Below are 17,970 nucleotides of genomic sequence, written 5' to 3' on the forward strand. Positions count from 1 at the left end.
TAGCAATAAATAATGAGAACAGGAGATGATGAGACAAAGAGTCCTTAAGGTGAGATCATTGGTTGTAGGAACATCTCAATGGATGGGCAAGTGAGCAGACTTATCCCCTTTTGTTCAAGAGCCTGATGGTTGTGGGGTAGCAACTGTTCTTGAACTGGGTGGAGTGATTCCTGATGCATCTGTACCTTCTATTTGATGGCAGCAGTGAGAAAAGAACGTGTCCTGGGTGGTGAGGATCTTAGTGAAGTTTAAGAGACTACTAGACAGGTATATTGAGGAATCTAAGGTGGAGGCTTATATGGGAGGCAGGGTTTGAGGGTCAGCACAACATTGTGGGCCGAAGGGCCTGTATTGTGCTGTACTATTCTATCTTCTATCTTCCTACAACTGTGTTTCATGTAGATGTGCTCAGTGGTAGGGAGGGCTTTACCCATGATGTACTCGGTTGGATGCACTATCTTTTGTAGGATATTCCGTTCAAAGGCACTGGTGTTTCCATACTAGGCCATGATGCAGCCAGTCAATACATTCTCCACTGCACATCTACAGAAGTACGTCAAAGTTTTGAATTTTTTTTAAATCTTACATCCGTCCCGCACCTGGAGGGAGTATAAGTCTTTGCGTTATGACTCCGCAATGTACAGACATGTGAATTTGTAAGTCTTATGGCTTGTAGAAAGAAGCTGTCCCGTAGCCTGTTGGTCCTGGCTTTAATGCTGCGGTTGTATTTGCCAGATGGAAGCAGCTGAAACAGTTTACGGTTGGGGTGACTGGTGTCCCCGATTATCTTCCAGGCCCTCTTTATGCACCTGCTGCTGTAAGTGTCCTCAGTGGGGAGGAGAGTTCACATCCCCAGATGCGTAGGCTGTCCGTACCACTCTCTGCAGTGCCCGGCGATCAGGGTTGGTACAGTTCCCATACCGGGCAATGATACAGCCAGTTAGGGTGCTCTCGTGGTGCCCCTGTAGAGAGTCTTGGAAGATTTGGGTTTTAGATGTCTTGCCCAATCTGCGCAGGTTCCTGAGGAAGTAGAGGCGCTGCTGTGTTCTCTTCATAATTGCACTTGCGTGCTGTGTCCAGGACAGATCCTCTGAAAGAGTTACACCCAGGAATTTAAAGCTGATAACCTTCTCTACCTCTGATTCTCCGATGAGGATCATGGACATATGGTTTCCCTCTCCTGAAGTTCCTTGGTCTTGATAACATTGAGTGAGAGGTTGTTGCTATGGCACCACTCTGCCAAATTTTCAAACTCCCTCCTGTGTGCTGATTCATCACCATCTTTGATTTGGCCCACAACGGTGGTATCATCAGCAGAACTTAAATATGGCATTGGAGCTGTGCTTAGCCACACATTCATAGGTGTAAAGCAAGTAGAGCAGGGGGCTTGTGGTGCAGCTGTGCTGATTTGTTTCCATCAAGCCTTAATTTCTCCGTAGGCTTATTCTGTTCATTGTGGTAAAGAGAATGTACTGACTATCTGCTTCCTGTCTGTCTGCCCCGCTTTCTGTCTGCCGTCTACGACGTGACAGTCATTCCAAAACTTACGGCGGGTAAGCAAGTAGGAAAACGAGGAGTGTTTGGGAGATGGGTTACTGTTTTCACTCCAGGGTCACGCTGTGTCAGCTATTTGTAATTTAAAAACCGACTTTGTGTGGCAGGGAGCCCTCTGTATTGCACGCATTGTGAATGAATGTCACCTCATGGCAGGAACTGTGCACAATAGCGATGGCAAGCACATAAGGCTTTAAAGAAAGGCTGAGGCCTTCTATTAAATTTCTCTTAATAAGTACAAGAACACTGGAAACGTGTATAAGATGGAGCCATTTGTCATTCCCCATGCTTGCTCTGCCATTCAATAGCATATGGCTCAGCGTCATTTTCCACCACTAAGCCAAAACACCTTGATTCATTCCCTTAATGTCAAAAGATGTACTGTATGATCTTTCGATTGTGGAGGGTCCATTACTGAGCATGTTCTCCGTCATGAATATACTCAGTACTGGATCCTCCACGATCCTTCGGGATAGGGAACTGCAAAGGTTGTCGAAACAAAATAAAGATTTTCACATCTGTTTCATGGAATGGATTAGTCAAGTGAAATGTATGTCATTGTTAAAAATGTTTCACTCTGTCTAAAACGTTATTTTGAAGCATCCAGTCGTAGGCGGAGGAGGAAATTGTGGCGAACAGAAACCCAGCAAATTTTTGAGGTAATTTTTCCACCTTCTCAGTTATAGTTCAGTGTAGCACTCTTGTCTATGCACCCAATTCCTCTCCAACAACTAGAGACATAATCAAGGCTGCCTTTCCAGTCTTCTGTCTGGTCACTCTGACACTCCCTGTGTTTCATCTCTAATGTCCTAGCTCCCCAGGCCACCTTAAACCTCCCTTGTCTTTCAGCAAGAGTGAGATATCTAACACCTTGACCAAGGTTTTGGTCACCGAAACCAACGTCCCACGTTTAGCTCGGTGCCGGTTTCTGTCTTCGAAAATGGGGCCCAGCAAGACCACAAGTCATCTAGGGTAATCATTTACGGGAAAAGTGTGCAGTGTGAGATGCCGGATCTGCTTGCTCGTGTTCTGCTCACCACGTGCACTTAGCCAAGCAGAGCCAAGGTGGCAGAGTGCTACAGCTATTGCAGCGGCTGCCTTGGAGTTCAAGATATCCGGGTTCAATCCTGATGCTTGCTGCTGCTTGAGGGAGAAAAATGGAATGATAAATTATAAACAACACAATCAATCTGACTAAGCACCACACTTCTCTGTTTCTAACTAAATATAAACATCTTACAAAATGTACCTCTGGTGTATCAAGCCTATTAAATGGAGAACCATAGTTCTCTTCATATGTATAATGTCTTTTGGTGAGTTATTGATTCACCCTTCAGCCTGACCTGATGCAGCAGTGTTTAAATGTCTAGATTGAGTAAACATCTTCCTAGCAACGGTAGCAAAGGAAATGAATGAATTGGTTAGCGAAAGGGGAAGCAGAATACAAGAGTAGTCTCACAAGAAGCATTAGCTTTTCAATAGGTGAAAGTAACTAGATTTTGAAACTGTTTCCTTTGCTAGCTGAGATGGGAGTTAGCTTGCTGGTTAGCACAATGCTTTACAGTACCAGAGAACTGGGTTCACTTCCCACTGCTGTCTGTAAGGAGTTTGTACGTGCTCCCCGTGACTGCAGAGGTTTCCTCCGGATTCCTCCCAGAGTGCCGGTACGGATGTCCTAGCTGGTACGTTAATTAGTCATTGCAAATTGTCCGGTGATTAGGCTAGGGTTCTATCAGGGGTTGCTGGGCGGTGGGGTTTGACAGGCAGAAAGGCCTGCTCCATGCTGTAGCTCGATAAATTAAATAAATAACAATTACATTGGGGAATAAAAATATGGCCGAGAAATTAAATGGATATTTTGTAACTGCCTCCTTCCAGACCAGTCATTAAGGGGAATACTTTTTCTTCTATTTTTTTTTAAATTCTCTTACCAATTGATTCAAACCAATGGTCCCCAGTTACTAACTTCTCTGCTAAATGGGCCCTTTCAGTTTACATTTTTTTTTAGCCTTTAATGTTCTCCACCTCAATTAAATATCCCCTAAGTCTTCAATGCTCCAAAGAAATCAGAACTAGCCTTGGTCGTGGTAACATCCCTCCTAGTGCTGTTACGTTATCCCTGGAATAAAGTAAGCAGAACTGTACACAATGGCCTAACTAGCTGTTCTATATTTGGGGCCACACAACACAGAAACAGTCTCAGCCTCTTGTATCTCCACCATGCATCTATCTACACTAATCCCATTCGTCCTGTCTTGTCCCCATCAGTTTCCAGCTCCACCCTCTAACTCGGGTAATTTACAGTGGTCAGCCCTACCAACCAGCATGTCTGTAGGATTTGGGAGGAAACTAGCACAGCTCGAGAAACCCAATGTCACAGGGAAAACGTGCAAACTTCACACAGCACCAGAGATCAGGATCAACCCCAGGCCTGTCAGGCTGAGGGGGAGCAGGATTAGCTGCTGTGGCATTGTGCTGCCCTTTTCCAGCATGGTATCTCAGCCATAGTCAGTAAAATCGAGATTGCTCTCCTATCCATCCAATGAATCTCAGCGCCCACCACTATAAATTACGCCAGTAACCTCTGCTGATGGGGAGAGGGGACAATGGAATTACTGTAGGTGGAATCAGAAATTAGGAAGCTGCCCATCAGTTGTTCTGTTTCTCCACAGTTCTCACTGAGAGAAATTCCTTTAAATACAAGAAATCAGATATGCACTAAACGTCAAAGAAAATGGCTTTATCATCATCGCAGGAGCTTTTAAACAATGTTGTTATCCTGATGGTAATCAGTTCTACTGAAACTGAAGATGGACTACTGCAAGAGTAGACTTTCTCTTTCATATTTTAATTACTACTGGAGACTTAAAAGTATTTTACTTTCTCTTTGTCCTTGTTATCTTTTCCTCATTACAACTCTTCTCAAGCTCCTGCATTCTGTTATTTCTGCATGCTTCCATGTTGAATTAACAGTTCTCAACTTGGTGTTCCTGACGTCACAAATCCCGTTGCTTGAGACACAAAGCTGCTTGCTCCGTTCACACAGGTCCCAGTGACACTGTGGGGATAGCTGCTTGCGATGGCAGTCAAACTATGTCAAGGTCTGGGGCAAAAATCCCTGAAGCAAGCCTTTGGACAAGAGTAGGTGTTTGAGCAGTGACCAGCATTTGTTTTTGTCGGGTTGCATGTCTAGTTTTATCTGTTGTTTATGGGGATTCTGTTTAGCTGAAGTTCAATTAAAATTCCTTGAATTTGCATTTATCTCTTCCTGATGTGATTTATCATTTACCTCACCACCATGGCAAGCAAAGACATTGCCTGATTTTAGGATTCCGTCTCGGTAGTTAACAGACTTGCACGATTATGGTCGTAAACAAGAGAAAAATCTGCAGATGCTGGAAATCCAAGTGAAACCCCGCTGTGTAAGTCTAGGGAAATCACACTCCGGTCCCGGCAGACCTGCGAAATGCGATGGGTCTCCCACCCCAAATCCCGGTGTGTGTGGATGCTGTGTAACTTGCTATCCTGTGACAACTCGGTGCCAAGAAACAACAGACAGTACACTGCATACGATTAAAGGAATTATATTTATGAATCTTAACTAAAGAGTTAGTAAAGGAAAAAAACAAAAAGGGCCCATTATAATTAAACAGTCAAATGTGCACAAGTTGAAGTTCAACTCTTCCAAAAGTCACACATATGAACTGATCCTCAGTAGACCCCAGCTCCTTGCTCCATCGAATCACGGTCCCCCACCGGGTCAAATCCCACGACCGGTTTCTCCCCAGCGTCTTCTCTCTCTCCTGCCGAACAAAAAAAAAAATCCAAGACCAACCTTGGTGTTTTTCACAAAATCATCCCCCCCCCCACCCCCGCCGTGTTCTCTCGAACCTTCTCCCAGTTCCACCATCCTGGTTGGATGACACACATTCCTCAGCATCCCTCATCTTCAACAATAACCCAAACAGGCTGACAGCAGAACAGACTGCTCTTACAGAACTGCTAAATGAAATACCTACAGCCTAGTAGTAAAAATGTGAACCAGGGTGTTACACAAGCAATTCACACAAAATGCTGGAGGAATTTGGGTCAGGCAGCATCTATGGGGGGGAAAGTACAGTTGACTCCACCTGATGAAGGGTCTTGGCCTGAAACTTCGACTGTGCTTTTTTCCATAGCCTGGCCTGCTGAGCTCTTCCAGCATTTTCCGCGTTGCACAATTGGGATCAATGCGTTAGGTTTTTATGGTCAGTTTCAATGGGGGGAAAATATGCATATATAAGTTATTATCTCCGAGCATTCTGTTGTGGATTAATATCCTCCATCCTCTTGCCCCTGACTTTATTGTGACAGCCACCAGGGTGGCATCGCATTATCCTTCAGTTTAGATCGTGTACGCTCACCAGGCCTGCCACTTGCCCTATAATTGGAAGTGAGCTCAAGTTTAGTTGTCAATCAACCATACATGACTATCCATGAACACAGCCAAACAAAACTCTGGGCAAGGTACAAAGGATAGTACCAGCAGTCATACACAGCACAAGACACATATAAGATAGCAGTAAAACTACAGTCACACAAAAATACATGATATAGCCCATGCCCCTGAGTCCATAGATGTTGGCAAGAACAGATCCACAATAGTCTGCAGATGAACACAATCAGCCTGTCTTCCACTGAGTGAACACTAGAGGGCAGCACTGATGCTGCACCATAATGCCTCTGGCATCCTTTCCCTGGGAAGCTGCAATAGGTGACACCACAGCAGACATCCCACCTCTCCTGGAAGTTCTGGGAGTCTCCCGCATATAAATAGTGGTTCCCTGATGCCCACAAATTATATACAATATCACGGAAATCAATTTTTTTGAGAGCGAGAGAGAATGTGAATGAGATCGCGCCATGGGAGAGTGTTCCAAAAAAAGAAAATATAAAACATACGTCACCCCAGACTACTAAAGTGTACCCCTGCCTAACAGGGGTCAAAAATAATGACAGTGTTGCTCGCTGCACTGTTTGCAACAGTGACTTTTCTATTGCCCATGGTGGGTTAAGACTGTAAAAGACACGTTGAGGTGAGTTTAACAGGCGTCATTTATTCATCAGCATAGCTAACATTATTTAAACTAGCTGGCTAGCTGCTAAGGAGCTACTCTGTTGCAGACGTCCCATCTCTCCCGGAAGTTCCGGGGTTCTCCCACAGCTTGATGGTGTTACCTCCCTGAAATGAGTTTTTGCAGGGTGGGATGTCTGCCACAGCATGAGGGCCTAGTCCATGCTGCAACTGAGGCAACGCAGCTCCCCCACCGTCCGTCTGTCAATAAACCAGGTAACTGGACTTGCAGCGTTCCACATTACTAATTTCTGACAGGTTCTTGCGATCACAAGGAAAGCCACTAAGATAATCACCTGCACACGACTTTTGTGCCCCAGCTCCGATGCCCCACTTTGCAGGCAGCAGCACGGTCCATACAAAAGTCCAGCTCCTCCACCGACGTGCAACTCTCTGATGGGGTTGACCTGCAGTGCTTGAAGCTCTCAATGCCCAGCAGTGTCTTGCGATTGTAAAAAAAAAATAAAAAAAAAAAAATGCATTCAAAAAAGACAATATTTGCTGCAAGAGAAAATCCATCAAAATCAATGCCCGATAGCAACTTGAACCTTGGGGTGCTTCCCTGACCAGCGGGATCATTGTGACTCTTGTTCACAGCCAGTTGCCAGGTTCCACATGGAGTTCCCGTTATGACGGAGTGCAGGTTAACAGATGGCAGGGGCTGCATCACGCACATGCAGAGCTCAAGGGCCATAAATCCTCCTTGTAGATATATGGGCGCACCTGAGGCAGCCTGACATTTATTCCCCAGTGATATTTCTCCGTTCCCTTATAACAATGTTCTCAATGTCAGGTTGCCAAATTGAAGAGGCAGCAAGCAATTCAAACTCTTGTGCCCTTACTTCTTCTCAATAGATTCATCTCAGACCTTTCAGCTCGGAGGCAGGTTTATTACTGCTATCTTGCAGGATGTGAAATCTGTTCTTTTGTGGCAGCAGTGCAATATACGTGCATAAAATTGCTATGAATTACAAAACAAGAAATAAACAGTGCTTTTTCACGCCCCTTTTGTGTACTGGCCCCATACAGCTTGATTCCCTTAGTATCCAGAAATTAAAAATGGATTTTGTTAGTTGGCAGAGCTGAAGTGGCCCTCTCCTGCTCTTAATTTGTATACAGTTGCAGCAGAATCTTTTAATGCTGTGATGTTTGTGACTGATGAATCCATTAGGAATGAGAGCAAGAGTAGGCCGTCCAGTTCCTTGCACCTGCTTTGGCATTGAATAAGATCATGGTTTTTGCTGAATTATAACAGAGTGGTACAGCTCAGTAGAGGCCTTTCAGCCCATGATGTTGTGCTAACCTTCTAACCTACTCCAAGGTCAGTCTAGCCCCTCCCTCCCAGATGGCCCTCCATTTCTCTTTCATTCATGTGTCGTAACTAAGAGTTTCTTAAACGTCCCCAATGTATCTGCCTCTACCACCGTTCCTGGCAGCAAATTCCACGCATCCACCACTCTCTGTGTTACACACAAAAGAAACGCCTACCTCTGACATCTCCCCCCACTCCCCATACTTTCCTCCAAACACCTTAAAATAATGCCCTCTTGTAGTAGCCATTTCCACCCTAGCTGTCCATTCTATCTATGCCTCTTATCATCTTATACACCTCTCTCAAGTGGCCTTTCATCCTCCTTCACTCTAAAGAGAGAAGCCCAAGCTTGCTTAACCTCTCCTCATACGTCATGTTCTGTAATCCCGACAGCATCTGGTAAATCGCCTCTGCGCACTCTCTAAAGCTTCCACAACCTTCCTATAAGGAGGTGAGCAGAGTTGAAGTGAACACAGTAATCCATTGATTCCCTCAATACTTAGATCTCCCTCTCTTGATCTTGCACAACCCTCTTGGGTGCACGATTCCAATGCTTCACCACTCTGAAGCGTAGAAAGTTATGGCAGTAATGGGGGACAATGGGTGTGACAGTCAGGGCTGAAGAGCCTGACTCTGTACTGTATGGCTCTGTGAATTGGGGTGAAGACATTTCTTCTCCTCTCTATCCTGAATGATTGACCCCTTATCTTGAGTGTAATTCCTGGTTCTGGTCATACCAGTAAGGAAAAACATTATCCCTGCATTTTTTCCTGGGACAAATTTGTAAATTTCAGTGAGATCGTGTAAACTCGAGTATGGGCGAGATCTGCCTAATATCTACTCATTTGACAAACCCATCATGCCAGCAATCCTTGCTGCACCTCGCCTGTCCAGCTTTAAGATTGTGAGACCAGAGCTACACGCAGTTCCAGGTGTGGTCTTACAAGGGTTCTGTATAATTTGAGTATTAAAGTCTGTGCTGCATTAAAGGCTAACATCCTGTTTGCCTTCCTAATTGCTTGCTGAATCTGTATGCAAACTTTCAGTGATTTGTGTACAAGGGCACCCAGGTCCCTCTGTACACAAACATTTTTCAATCTCCCACCGCTTTAAAAATACTTCAAATTCTTATTTTTTCTTTAAAAGATCAAATCTGCTGACTGTACCAACCAAATGTGATGCTTCTACGTTATTGGTTGTGTGATATTGGGGAGATTCAACTCTGGGAATAATTGTAAGGTGCAGTGAGATCTCTGGAGAGGAGGTGGCTCTCCTCGTGTCTATCTCCAAAGCCCCTGCTGTGTAAGTCAGAGTCCTTAGCTGAAATAAAGGCTTGGATGTAGTCCCAGCTCCATCATGAAATTTCGGATGTGTAGCAAGCTGATTGTTGGAGCAGCACATTGCAACAAGCACTCACAGCAAAGCAAACACCCAGCAGATGATCCTCACACCACTTCGTTTAGGTTATTGGATGTCTCATTTTATGTTGAAACATTGTTTTCTGGTTTCCTGATAGCCACTTTAATCCTTGTGAGCAACCATTTATGGGGCACAGATGGCTTCTGCTTATTGATCGGGGTAGTGAATGCATGTCTCTCCATTTGGCATATCACCGTATGTCTCAGTCCAAACTATGATGTGATAAGAGGCTGGTGGCAGCTGTCTGGAAGTGAAAATCACTGGTCAATGAACAGTCACTGAACCAGTCCACATGTTTGTTGGATAAAGACCTGAGGAAGATGTACTGTCCTGCTAATGGTGGACCATTGTCAATTGCATCATTGAGTTGTACAAGACAAAAATAGATCTTCAGCACACCAAGTCAATGCTGACTCTCATGTACCAATTTACACAAATCCCATCTCCTCTTCCCTATGTTTCATTCTGACTGTCACGTACACACTGGGGGCTTCAGTAAACTGATTAGAAAAGCTGGCTCTGTCAAACTGGACACACTGGAGGCTGTGGTAGAACAAAGGACCCTACGGAAACTCCTGACAATTCTGGACGATGTTTCTCACCCTCTGCATGCCACCTTGGCTGAACAAAGGACCATTTTTAGTAAAAGTGCACTGTCCCAAAGAGGTCGTTTTTTCACCCTCCTGTTAAGATTGTTTGAGGTAGCTTATTTTTTCATTCTCCTCTTCTAATATTTGTATATTTGTGTACTTGTAATGCTACTGTGCTCCTTTGCGATCAATAAGGTATCGTACCTATCTATCCATTTCAACTGGGAGTCCGGATGTCAATGGGTTTATCAGCCTTGTGTTCTCGGAACTGATTCCACACAGTGGGTTAAGTACACAGAGAAGCAGCTGCCATTATGCTGGCTGAGATCAGGAACACACCAAGGGATCAGCATGAATCACCTTGGCCTCCCAGTGCAGCTGTCCCATTCCCTCAGTCACTGAGGGACCAATACACAGGGTGGAATGACATCAAGGCATTTGCCAGTTGCCCACTGCTTTCACTTGCAGAAGAGCCAAGGAAAGCACGAATCGAGTGGAGTATCAAATCTTGCAAGTAGCTTTCATGCTGCCTTGTATACTAATCTTGATAGTTACATCTTGTGTGTGATTGCTTTGGAAACCCAAGAATTCAAGTTAAGTTCCTCTGCGATTATTTCCTTGTATTGTGCCTTCCACTTTGAGAATAAATATATTCTTGGCTTGTTCTGCTTTATTCACTGCCCATGCAAGGAAACCTAGGCACTTTGGAGTGAAATCAGGAGGCACACTGGGATAATGGAAACCTGTTGTTGACTCCATAAAGACATGGATGTGCTGAAAATGGGTTGTGCAAGTTAGACCTTTGTTTGGTCAGGCTGTCATGGTATGCGGAGTGAGGGGTGCGAGCTTATTGAACAGTAGAGTTAAATGATGTACATCTGTGAAGGCTTGTCTGCTCCTTGTCCTGCGCTGTGCTCCTCTGTCTTACTACATATGCATTTTTGTGCCTCCTACGTGCTGTCCTGCACACCCCATCCTGTATTCCTTGCACGTGTGACCAGTGTTCTGAGCTATATTATCATTGTGTCGAGAGTACTTCTCTGTAGTGCCAATTAGCTATCCGGTGAGGTGATGTTGCTGTCAATACCTGTGCATTTACAATTTTGCCCTCCGTTCTTTGAACAGCTTAATCAACACCGTGCTGTGGGATCATTCTCTTGGGCTTAGTAATCTCTTTGCTGTAATCGGAAATGCCCCCTTATGGAACTGACAAATCCTCAAAATGTGAGATGCAGAATGAAAACTCATTCTTGTACACTTTTAAGTGATGAAAAAATTTAAAAATTGCAAAGAAAACACATTTTGACAATTTGTGTCAACAGTTTGCATTACAGAGCATTGTTATATGGACATTTCCTGGGAACAGGACCACAGTGTAATCAGGAATGTGGTGTATATGAAACTTGCCAGCAGACCAGAGGACTGTGGTGAACACTGTACTAGTTCACGGTCCTAGTGAATCTGAGAATTTGCTTCTGCTGCCCTCTGGTGCCCACTTGTTGGACTGTGTGTCATTTGGAATAACCCAGCACGTGCTGACCCGGCCTTCGGTGATGTCAGTTTATATGTGGGACCCTGGAGAGGAAGTGTAGTAAACCACATGTTGCACATGATTTGAGGTGTTCAGTTTTGGTGGCAGAGGTGCATGATTTTGACTCATGCCTCTTTCTCGAGTCTAGTACACTATGGTGCTGTGGCAGATTGACATCTGAAGGCTGGAAACCGGTTCTCCTTTTTCAAAATTGGTTTATTATTGTCACATGTACCAACTGTCCCGTATTAGCCAGGCCATCCCATATGTTGGGCTAAATTGGTTTGTCCCAAACGAGACCGCCCTTGTCCCATATTTCCCCCGCTAAGGTAGAGCGTTCCTATGAAACCATTCGTAAGCCGAAATGGCGTAAAGCGAAGAAGCAATTATCATTGATTTATATGGGAAAAATTTTTGAACGTTTCCAGACCCAAAAAATAACCTACCAAATAACACATAAAACCTAAAATAACACTAACATATAGTAAAAGCAGGAATGATATGATAAATACCCAGCCTATATATATAAAGTAGAAATAATGTATGTACAGCATACTTTCACTTAACAGAATTGGGAAAATTAAGCCAAAACCGATTTGTAGGAAAAAAAATTGGCACGTACATGCATGCGCACGTCACGCATGTGCACACAGGTGCCCACGCAAGGCTTCATGGTCATGGTAGTCTTTCTTGGGGTAAACACAAGTGTCCTGTATTTGACTGTTAATTTTGTCCCTTATTTGGGAGTGAGAAAGTTGGCAACCATAGTACTGAGGTACAGTGGAAAAACTTGTCTTGCATACCATCCACACAGATCAATTCACTACACAGTGCATTGAGGTTACACAAGGTAGAACAGCGAGAGCTCCCCTGCTTCCTCAAGGTCTTGTTCACTTCGGACTCTGGTAGCCTTACCCTGTAAGGACTGTGGTCAGCTGCACTGACTCCTACTTCCACTCCCACCTTGGTAGGATTTCAAGCATGACTACTTTGTCATCTAAAATGCCTAAGCTCCTGAAACCTCTGTCTGGTGCTGTCTGACATGAGTCTTTCACTTTCTCCTTTCACACCCTGTTTGTAATGTAGAAGAAGGGGATTAACTCATTACAGAATGCATGTGTGTATCATACTGCACATCTTGGAGCCCCATAGCCATAGCCCTGGAGTTCTGTATCAGTAAAATGCATCATTTTAGAGAAGGTGGGCCTCTCCGCCCCTTGAATCTGCTCTCTTGTTCAATGAAGCTAATGTGGCTTCATGGCAGTGAACTCATTTTCATGGACTTTAGTTCTAAATGTTACTTACTGTTTTCATGATTTTCTTTTGCACATTGGGTGTTTGTTCTCTTTTATTTCTCTCTATTGGGTTTTTTTTTGTTGCTGCTTGTAAGGAGACGAATCTCAAGCTTGTATATAGAATACATTGATAATAAATTTTACTTTGAACTTTGAACCTTGACCCCATACTCACCTGTAGTCTCTGGGGCATGCCATCTGCTAGTAGCTACTATCAGGCAGGAGATACAGAAGCCAGAAACCTCACACCACCACCTTCAGGAACAGCTACTTCCCTTTAACCATTCGGTTCTTGAACCAACTTGCACAACCCTGAGCTCTCCCTCCAGTGACCAATTTGCTCTACCACAGACCTTATTTCTAATTTCTAATAGTGTTTGTTTTCTTGTGTCATTTTGAATTATTTATGTTAATTTATGGTTTTCTTGTGAGTGTTGTGCATCTGATGCTATGCCCCTGTGATGCTGCTGCAAGTTTTTCATTACAAATTCACTTTTTGGAAAAATGTTGATTACAATAAATGTTCCAAGTCCTTTTTTTAAAAAAATCTTGCCTTTTATCTATTTACATCAATTTTTTTTTAGTTGCAGTATGTCAGAGGTTCCCTATTGTGTTTGGTTTGTAGAGTGTGTGATGCTATTTGGAGAACAGGAACTGTGCCCATGGATGGAATGCCACAGCAGGTATTGCATTGGTCCCATTTACTGCTCTCCATGAGGAGTTCTTCCTGTGGCTATGCAGGTTGCTCTAGGTGCTCCAGTTTCCTTCCACAGCCCCAGCCCCAGCCCCATTCCCAAGGCATGTAGCTCAGTAGATTAACTGTCCACTGTGTATTGCCTCCAGTGTAGGTGGGCAATAAGTGGAGTTGACGGGTGTGGGATTTATGGTGCTTTAGCCAAGAATGGCAGCCACATTACATTTCCTCCAATGCGCACTGCTACTCGGTATTCACTGTCCGGTAATCCTGCAGGGAATGAGTGCTCACTAGTCGCTCATTGGGCTGTACTCTCTGGGCAATGGGGCTTCAATGTTCTATCATTCATTCTATGGGGTCTCTAGTTTCGCGAGTGTCTGTGAAGAGTACGAATTTCAGGTTGTATACTGTGTACCTTTTCTGGTAGTAAATAAACCTAAACGGGAAAACTTCATTAGCAAGAGATTCTTTCTCTGGCACTTGCTCAAGTGCATTTACAATAATTTTTAAGGTGTGGTTTCTACAAAAAAAAACTGCAGTAGCTGGAAATCTGACTTGCAGACATAAAATGCAGGAGATATTCAGCAGGTCAAGCAGCATCTGTGCACAATTGGGATCCAAGCATCACTGGCAAGGCCAGCATTTAGTTCCTATCCTGATGTAGACTTGGGAAGATGGTGCTGAGGTGCCTTGTTGACCTGCACGAGGAGTGTGGGTGTACCTCCTGCCAGATGGTAGTATTGAAAAGAGGGCATGATTTGGATGGTGGTTGTCCTTAATGATTGATGTTTCCTTCCTGAGACATGACTCTTATGGATGTTTTCAATGGTGGGGAGAACTGTAGCCAGAATGAAGTAGGTGAGTCCACCACTCCCTGTAGCCTCTTGTGTTTCTGTGCGTTAGTCTGCACACCAGGCTGCAATGTAACTAGTCAGAATGCTTCCCACTGTACGCTTGAAGGCGTTTGTCAGGGTTATTTGTCAGAAATTGTTGGGGACCCAGTATTGTGTGGCATAAAACACTGCTCGAGTAGTTCAGAGTGCATCTGTGTAACATGCAATGTATGTACGTAGCTTGTCTGTTTGTGCCTGGAAGGGGTATACGTGTGTGTGTGTGTGTGTGTGTATACATGGCACTGAGTCTAACACAGAGGTAACGAGACAATGCAACACAGCAACGTCAGGCAAGCATAAATACACACTCCCAACACACATGGACCCTGCAGGCCCTGACATTTCCCCTGGCTTCTCCCCCTCCAGCCACCAGCTCTATAAAAGGCAGAATATTCATCTCATGTTTCAGCTGGTTTTGCCATCGACTGCGTCTTTGTGGCTGTGGGTGCGCTCTGGTTCCCTGCCCGGGTGTGACCGTGCACCCCTCTCCCCCCACCCCCCCCCCACACCTGGGAACGCCAGTTGACCTGATCCCAACCATCGGCCTCGCTTTTCTCGCGGTAACCACATCGCTTCTTTCACCAGAATTCGGCTGCCGCCTAAGGGAGTAATTCCTTATTTGATGGGGATGCGGCAGGGCCCCCGTGGCTCCAGGAAGATAAAGCGCCCCTCCATTGGGCATAAGTAGGTGGCCGATTTTGTGTTGTCTTCTCTGCAGCAGCCAACTTGCTTCCTGCCATGCAGGCTGCTTACAGCATCAGATCAGAGCAGGCCCTGTCCTGCCTCCCATCCTCCAATTTCTTTCTTGGGGGGTGGGGGTCAGGGAGAAGTTCACTAAGAGGGTGATGAATCAGTGGAACTTGTTGCCGTGGAGGGTGGTGGAGGCCAAGTCATTGGGTGTATTTAAGGCAGAGATTGTTAGGTTCCTGATTATTAAAGGTTATGGGGAGAAATTGGGGCTGGGTAAAGAAAAGAAAAATCCGTCACAGTCAACTGGCAGAACAAACCCCAATGGGCTGAATAGCATCATTCTAGTCCTCTATCTTATGGTCTTGGGGCCTGAGGGATGGAATCTGGGTTTTCCCTTCACTTGAGTGGGCCAGGTGAAGTTTTAAAGTTAAACCTGCCCCCCACTGCCAAGCTCCCAGCCCTTTTCCTCCACTTCCCCCTTGGTCTCTTCCTCCCTCCCACACCATCAGTTAATTCAAGCACATCCAATGGAAGCTTCAACTCAGTTGAGTCAGCTTGGCTCATTCCGATAAACTGGGTGTCATACTGGAGCTTCCCTTCTCACCTCTCCAGGCATCCTGAAGCGTGGTTTCCAGCATTGAGCATGTATTCCCAATTTTGATTTTCCTCTTCCACAAAGATATCCAACCTCCCTGGATGACAGACGAGCTCCTTGGAAATTCCAGTGAAACCAGACACAAAGTTGGGAGATGATGTCTGTGAAGTGCTTCCCATTGCAAAGGGGAAGAGTCTACCCCCCAGCAGAGAGTTCCTGGGTTGGGCTAGCGAGGCTGGTAGTGAGGTTCATGTGCTCTCTACCTCCTCCCACGTCAGCCTTTGTACTGGTGTACTGTACTCTCACTCACTGTGTCCCTGGTGCCTGCGTGGTATTTGTCCACCTCCCCCACTCCCCTGCCCACTAACCGCTCAGCTGAGAAGGACACTGGCCACTACCTGCTGGTAATCCCCAGCAGATCCACCCAATCCCATCAGGAAGCTTCTGCAGGAGAAGGGAAACAACTGAGGAACAGGGGTTATCGGGGGGTTAAGGAGGTAATCACCCTCTCCACAGACTGAAGACATACAGGAAATCAAAGAGGGAGCAGTGCATCTACTTTGTAGTTGCCCCTTACCCTGTGTGTCTGAAACTGTGGGCAGGCAGCGGCTTACTAATGCGCTAACTTGCCGTGCAGAGTTTAACCTCGGGCAGTTCTCGGTACGACCTCTGCTTTGACATCTTTGCTCTGCCTCCAGCGTGTTGTCTCCCTGCCACCTCTCTGTGTTGTGTAGCAGCTTTGAATAGGCGATGAATATCTGGCTGATTCGGAGCACTAAGGCACGCAGTTTATCTCTGCTAACATACGTTTACTATGCTAGACTGTATACTGTCAATTGCATTGTTCAGATGTTTACTACCTCTGAAATCCATGAACGTTCATCTGTGGCAGCTCCATCTTCACTCCAGGTCTTTCACTGATTGCTGTGTTTATTTGATTTGCTTTCTGAAGTAGCAGTTTCTACTCAAATCACAGACAAGAGAAAATCTGCAGATGCTGGGAATCCAAGCAACATGCACAACGCTGGAGGAACTCAGCAGGCCAGGCAGCATCTATGGAAAAGAGTACAGTTGACGTTTTGGGCCGAGACCCTTCATCAGGACTGGAGAATAAAAGGTGAGGAGTCAGAGGAAGAAGGTAGGGGGAGGGGAGGAAGAAACGCCAAGATGATAGGGGAAACCGGTGGGGGGGTGGGGGGTCAAGGGGTGAAGTAGAGAGCTGGGAATTTGATTGGTGAAAGAGATACAGTCTGAAGAAGGGGGAATCTGATAGAGGACAGAAGGCCATGGAAAGAAGAAAAGTGGGGGGGTGGAAGAGCACCAGAGGGAAGTGACAGGCAGGTAAGGAGATGAGGTGAGAGAGGGAAATGGGAATGGTGAAGGAGAAGGGGGGGGGGGGGTCATTATTGGAAGTTCTCGAAATCAATGTTCATGCTATCAGTTTGGAGGCTACCCAGATGGAATATAAGGTGTTGCTCCTCCACCCTGAGTGGGATCTTCAGTGGGTTCCCACCACCAAGCACATTTTTCCCTCCCTTCCCCCCCCCCGACTTTCTGCTTTCCACGGGGATTGCTCCCTACATGACTCCCTTGCCCATTCATCCCTCCCAACTGATCTCCACCCCCCCCCCCACCCCCTGGCACTTATCCTTGCAAGTGGAACAAGTGCTGCACCTTCTCCTACACCTCCTCCCTATCTACCATTCAGAGCCCCAAAATCCTTCCAAGTGAGGCGACACTTCACCTGGGAGTCTGTTGGGGTCATCTTCTGTACCTGGTGCTCCTGATGTGGCCTCCTGTATATCAGTCAGACCCAACGTACATTGGGAGACCACTTCGTCGAGCACCTACACTCCCTCCACTAGAAAAAGCGGGACCTCCCAGTGGCTAATTCCACTTCTCATTCCTGTTCTGACATGTCAGTCCATGGCCTCCTCTACTGTCATGATGAGGCCACGCTCAGGTTGAAGGAGCCACACCTTAGAGTCCAGCTGGGTAGCTTCCAACCTGATGGTATGAACATCGAATTCTGGAACTTCCGGTAATGCCCCCCACTCCGCTTCATCATTCCCCATTTCCCCTCTCACCTTATCGCCTTACCTTCCTATCTCCTCCCTCTGGTGATCCTCCCCCTTTTCTTTCTTCCGTGACCTTCTGTTCTCTCCTATCAGACTCCTCCCTCCTCCAGCCGTGTATCTCTTTAACCAATCAACTTCCCAGCTCTTTACTTCACTCCTTCCCACCTCCTGGTTTCACCTATTGCCTTGTGTTTCTTCCTTCCCAT

The 17,970-nt window shown here is 45.7% G+C and overlaps 1 protein-coding gene across 3 annotated transcripts in view; it reads left to right on the top strand.

The window, feature by feature from the left end:
• Nucleotides 1-17,970, top strand: part of dgkza (diacylglycerol kinase, zeta a) — a 480,046-nt gene that overhangs the window by 80,529 nt on the left and 381,547 nt on the right. The window contains exon 2 of one of the 3 annotated variants that reach the window (XM_072272235.1): nt 14,987-15,085. The exons of the other annotated variants lie outside the window; for them this stretch is intronic. Coding sequence (XP_072128336.1) covers nt 14,987-15,085 — 99 coding nt within the window. The remainder of the gene's footprint in view (nt 1-14,986; nt 15,086-17,970) is intronic. 3 annotated transcript variants of the gene reach the window in all.

This window comes from Mobula birostris, chromosome 11, assembly GCF_030028105.1.
Source record: "Mobula birostris isolate sMobBir1 chromosome 11, sMobBir1.hap1, whole genome shotgun sequence".
Lineage (NCBI taxonomy): Eukaryota > Metazoa > Chordata > Chondrichthyes > Myliobatiformes > Myliobatidae > Mobula > Mobula birostris.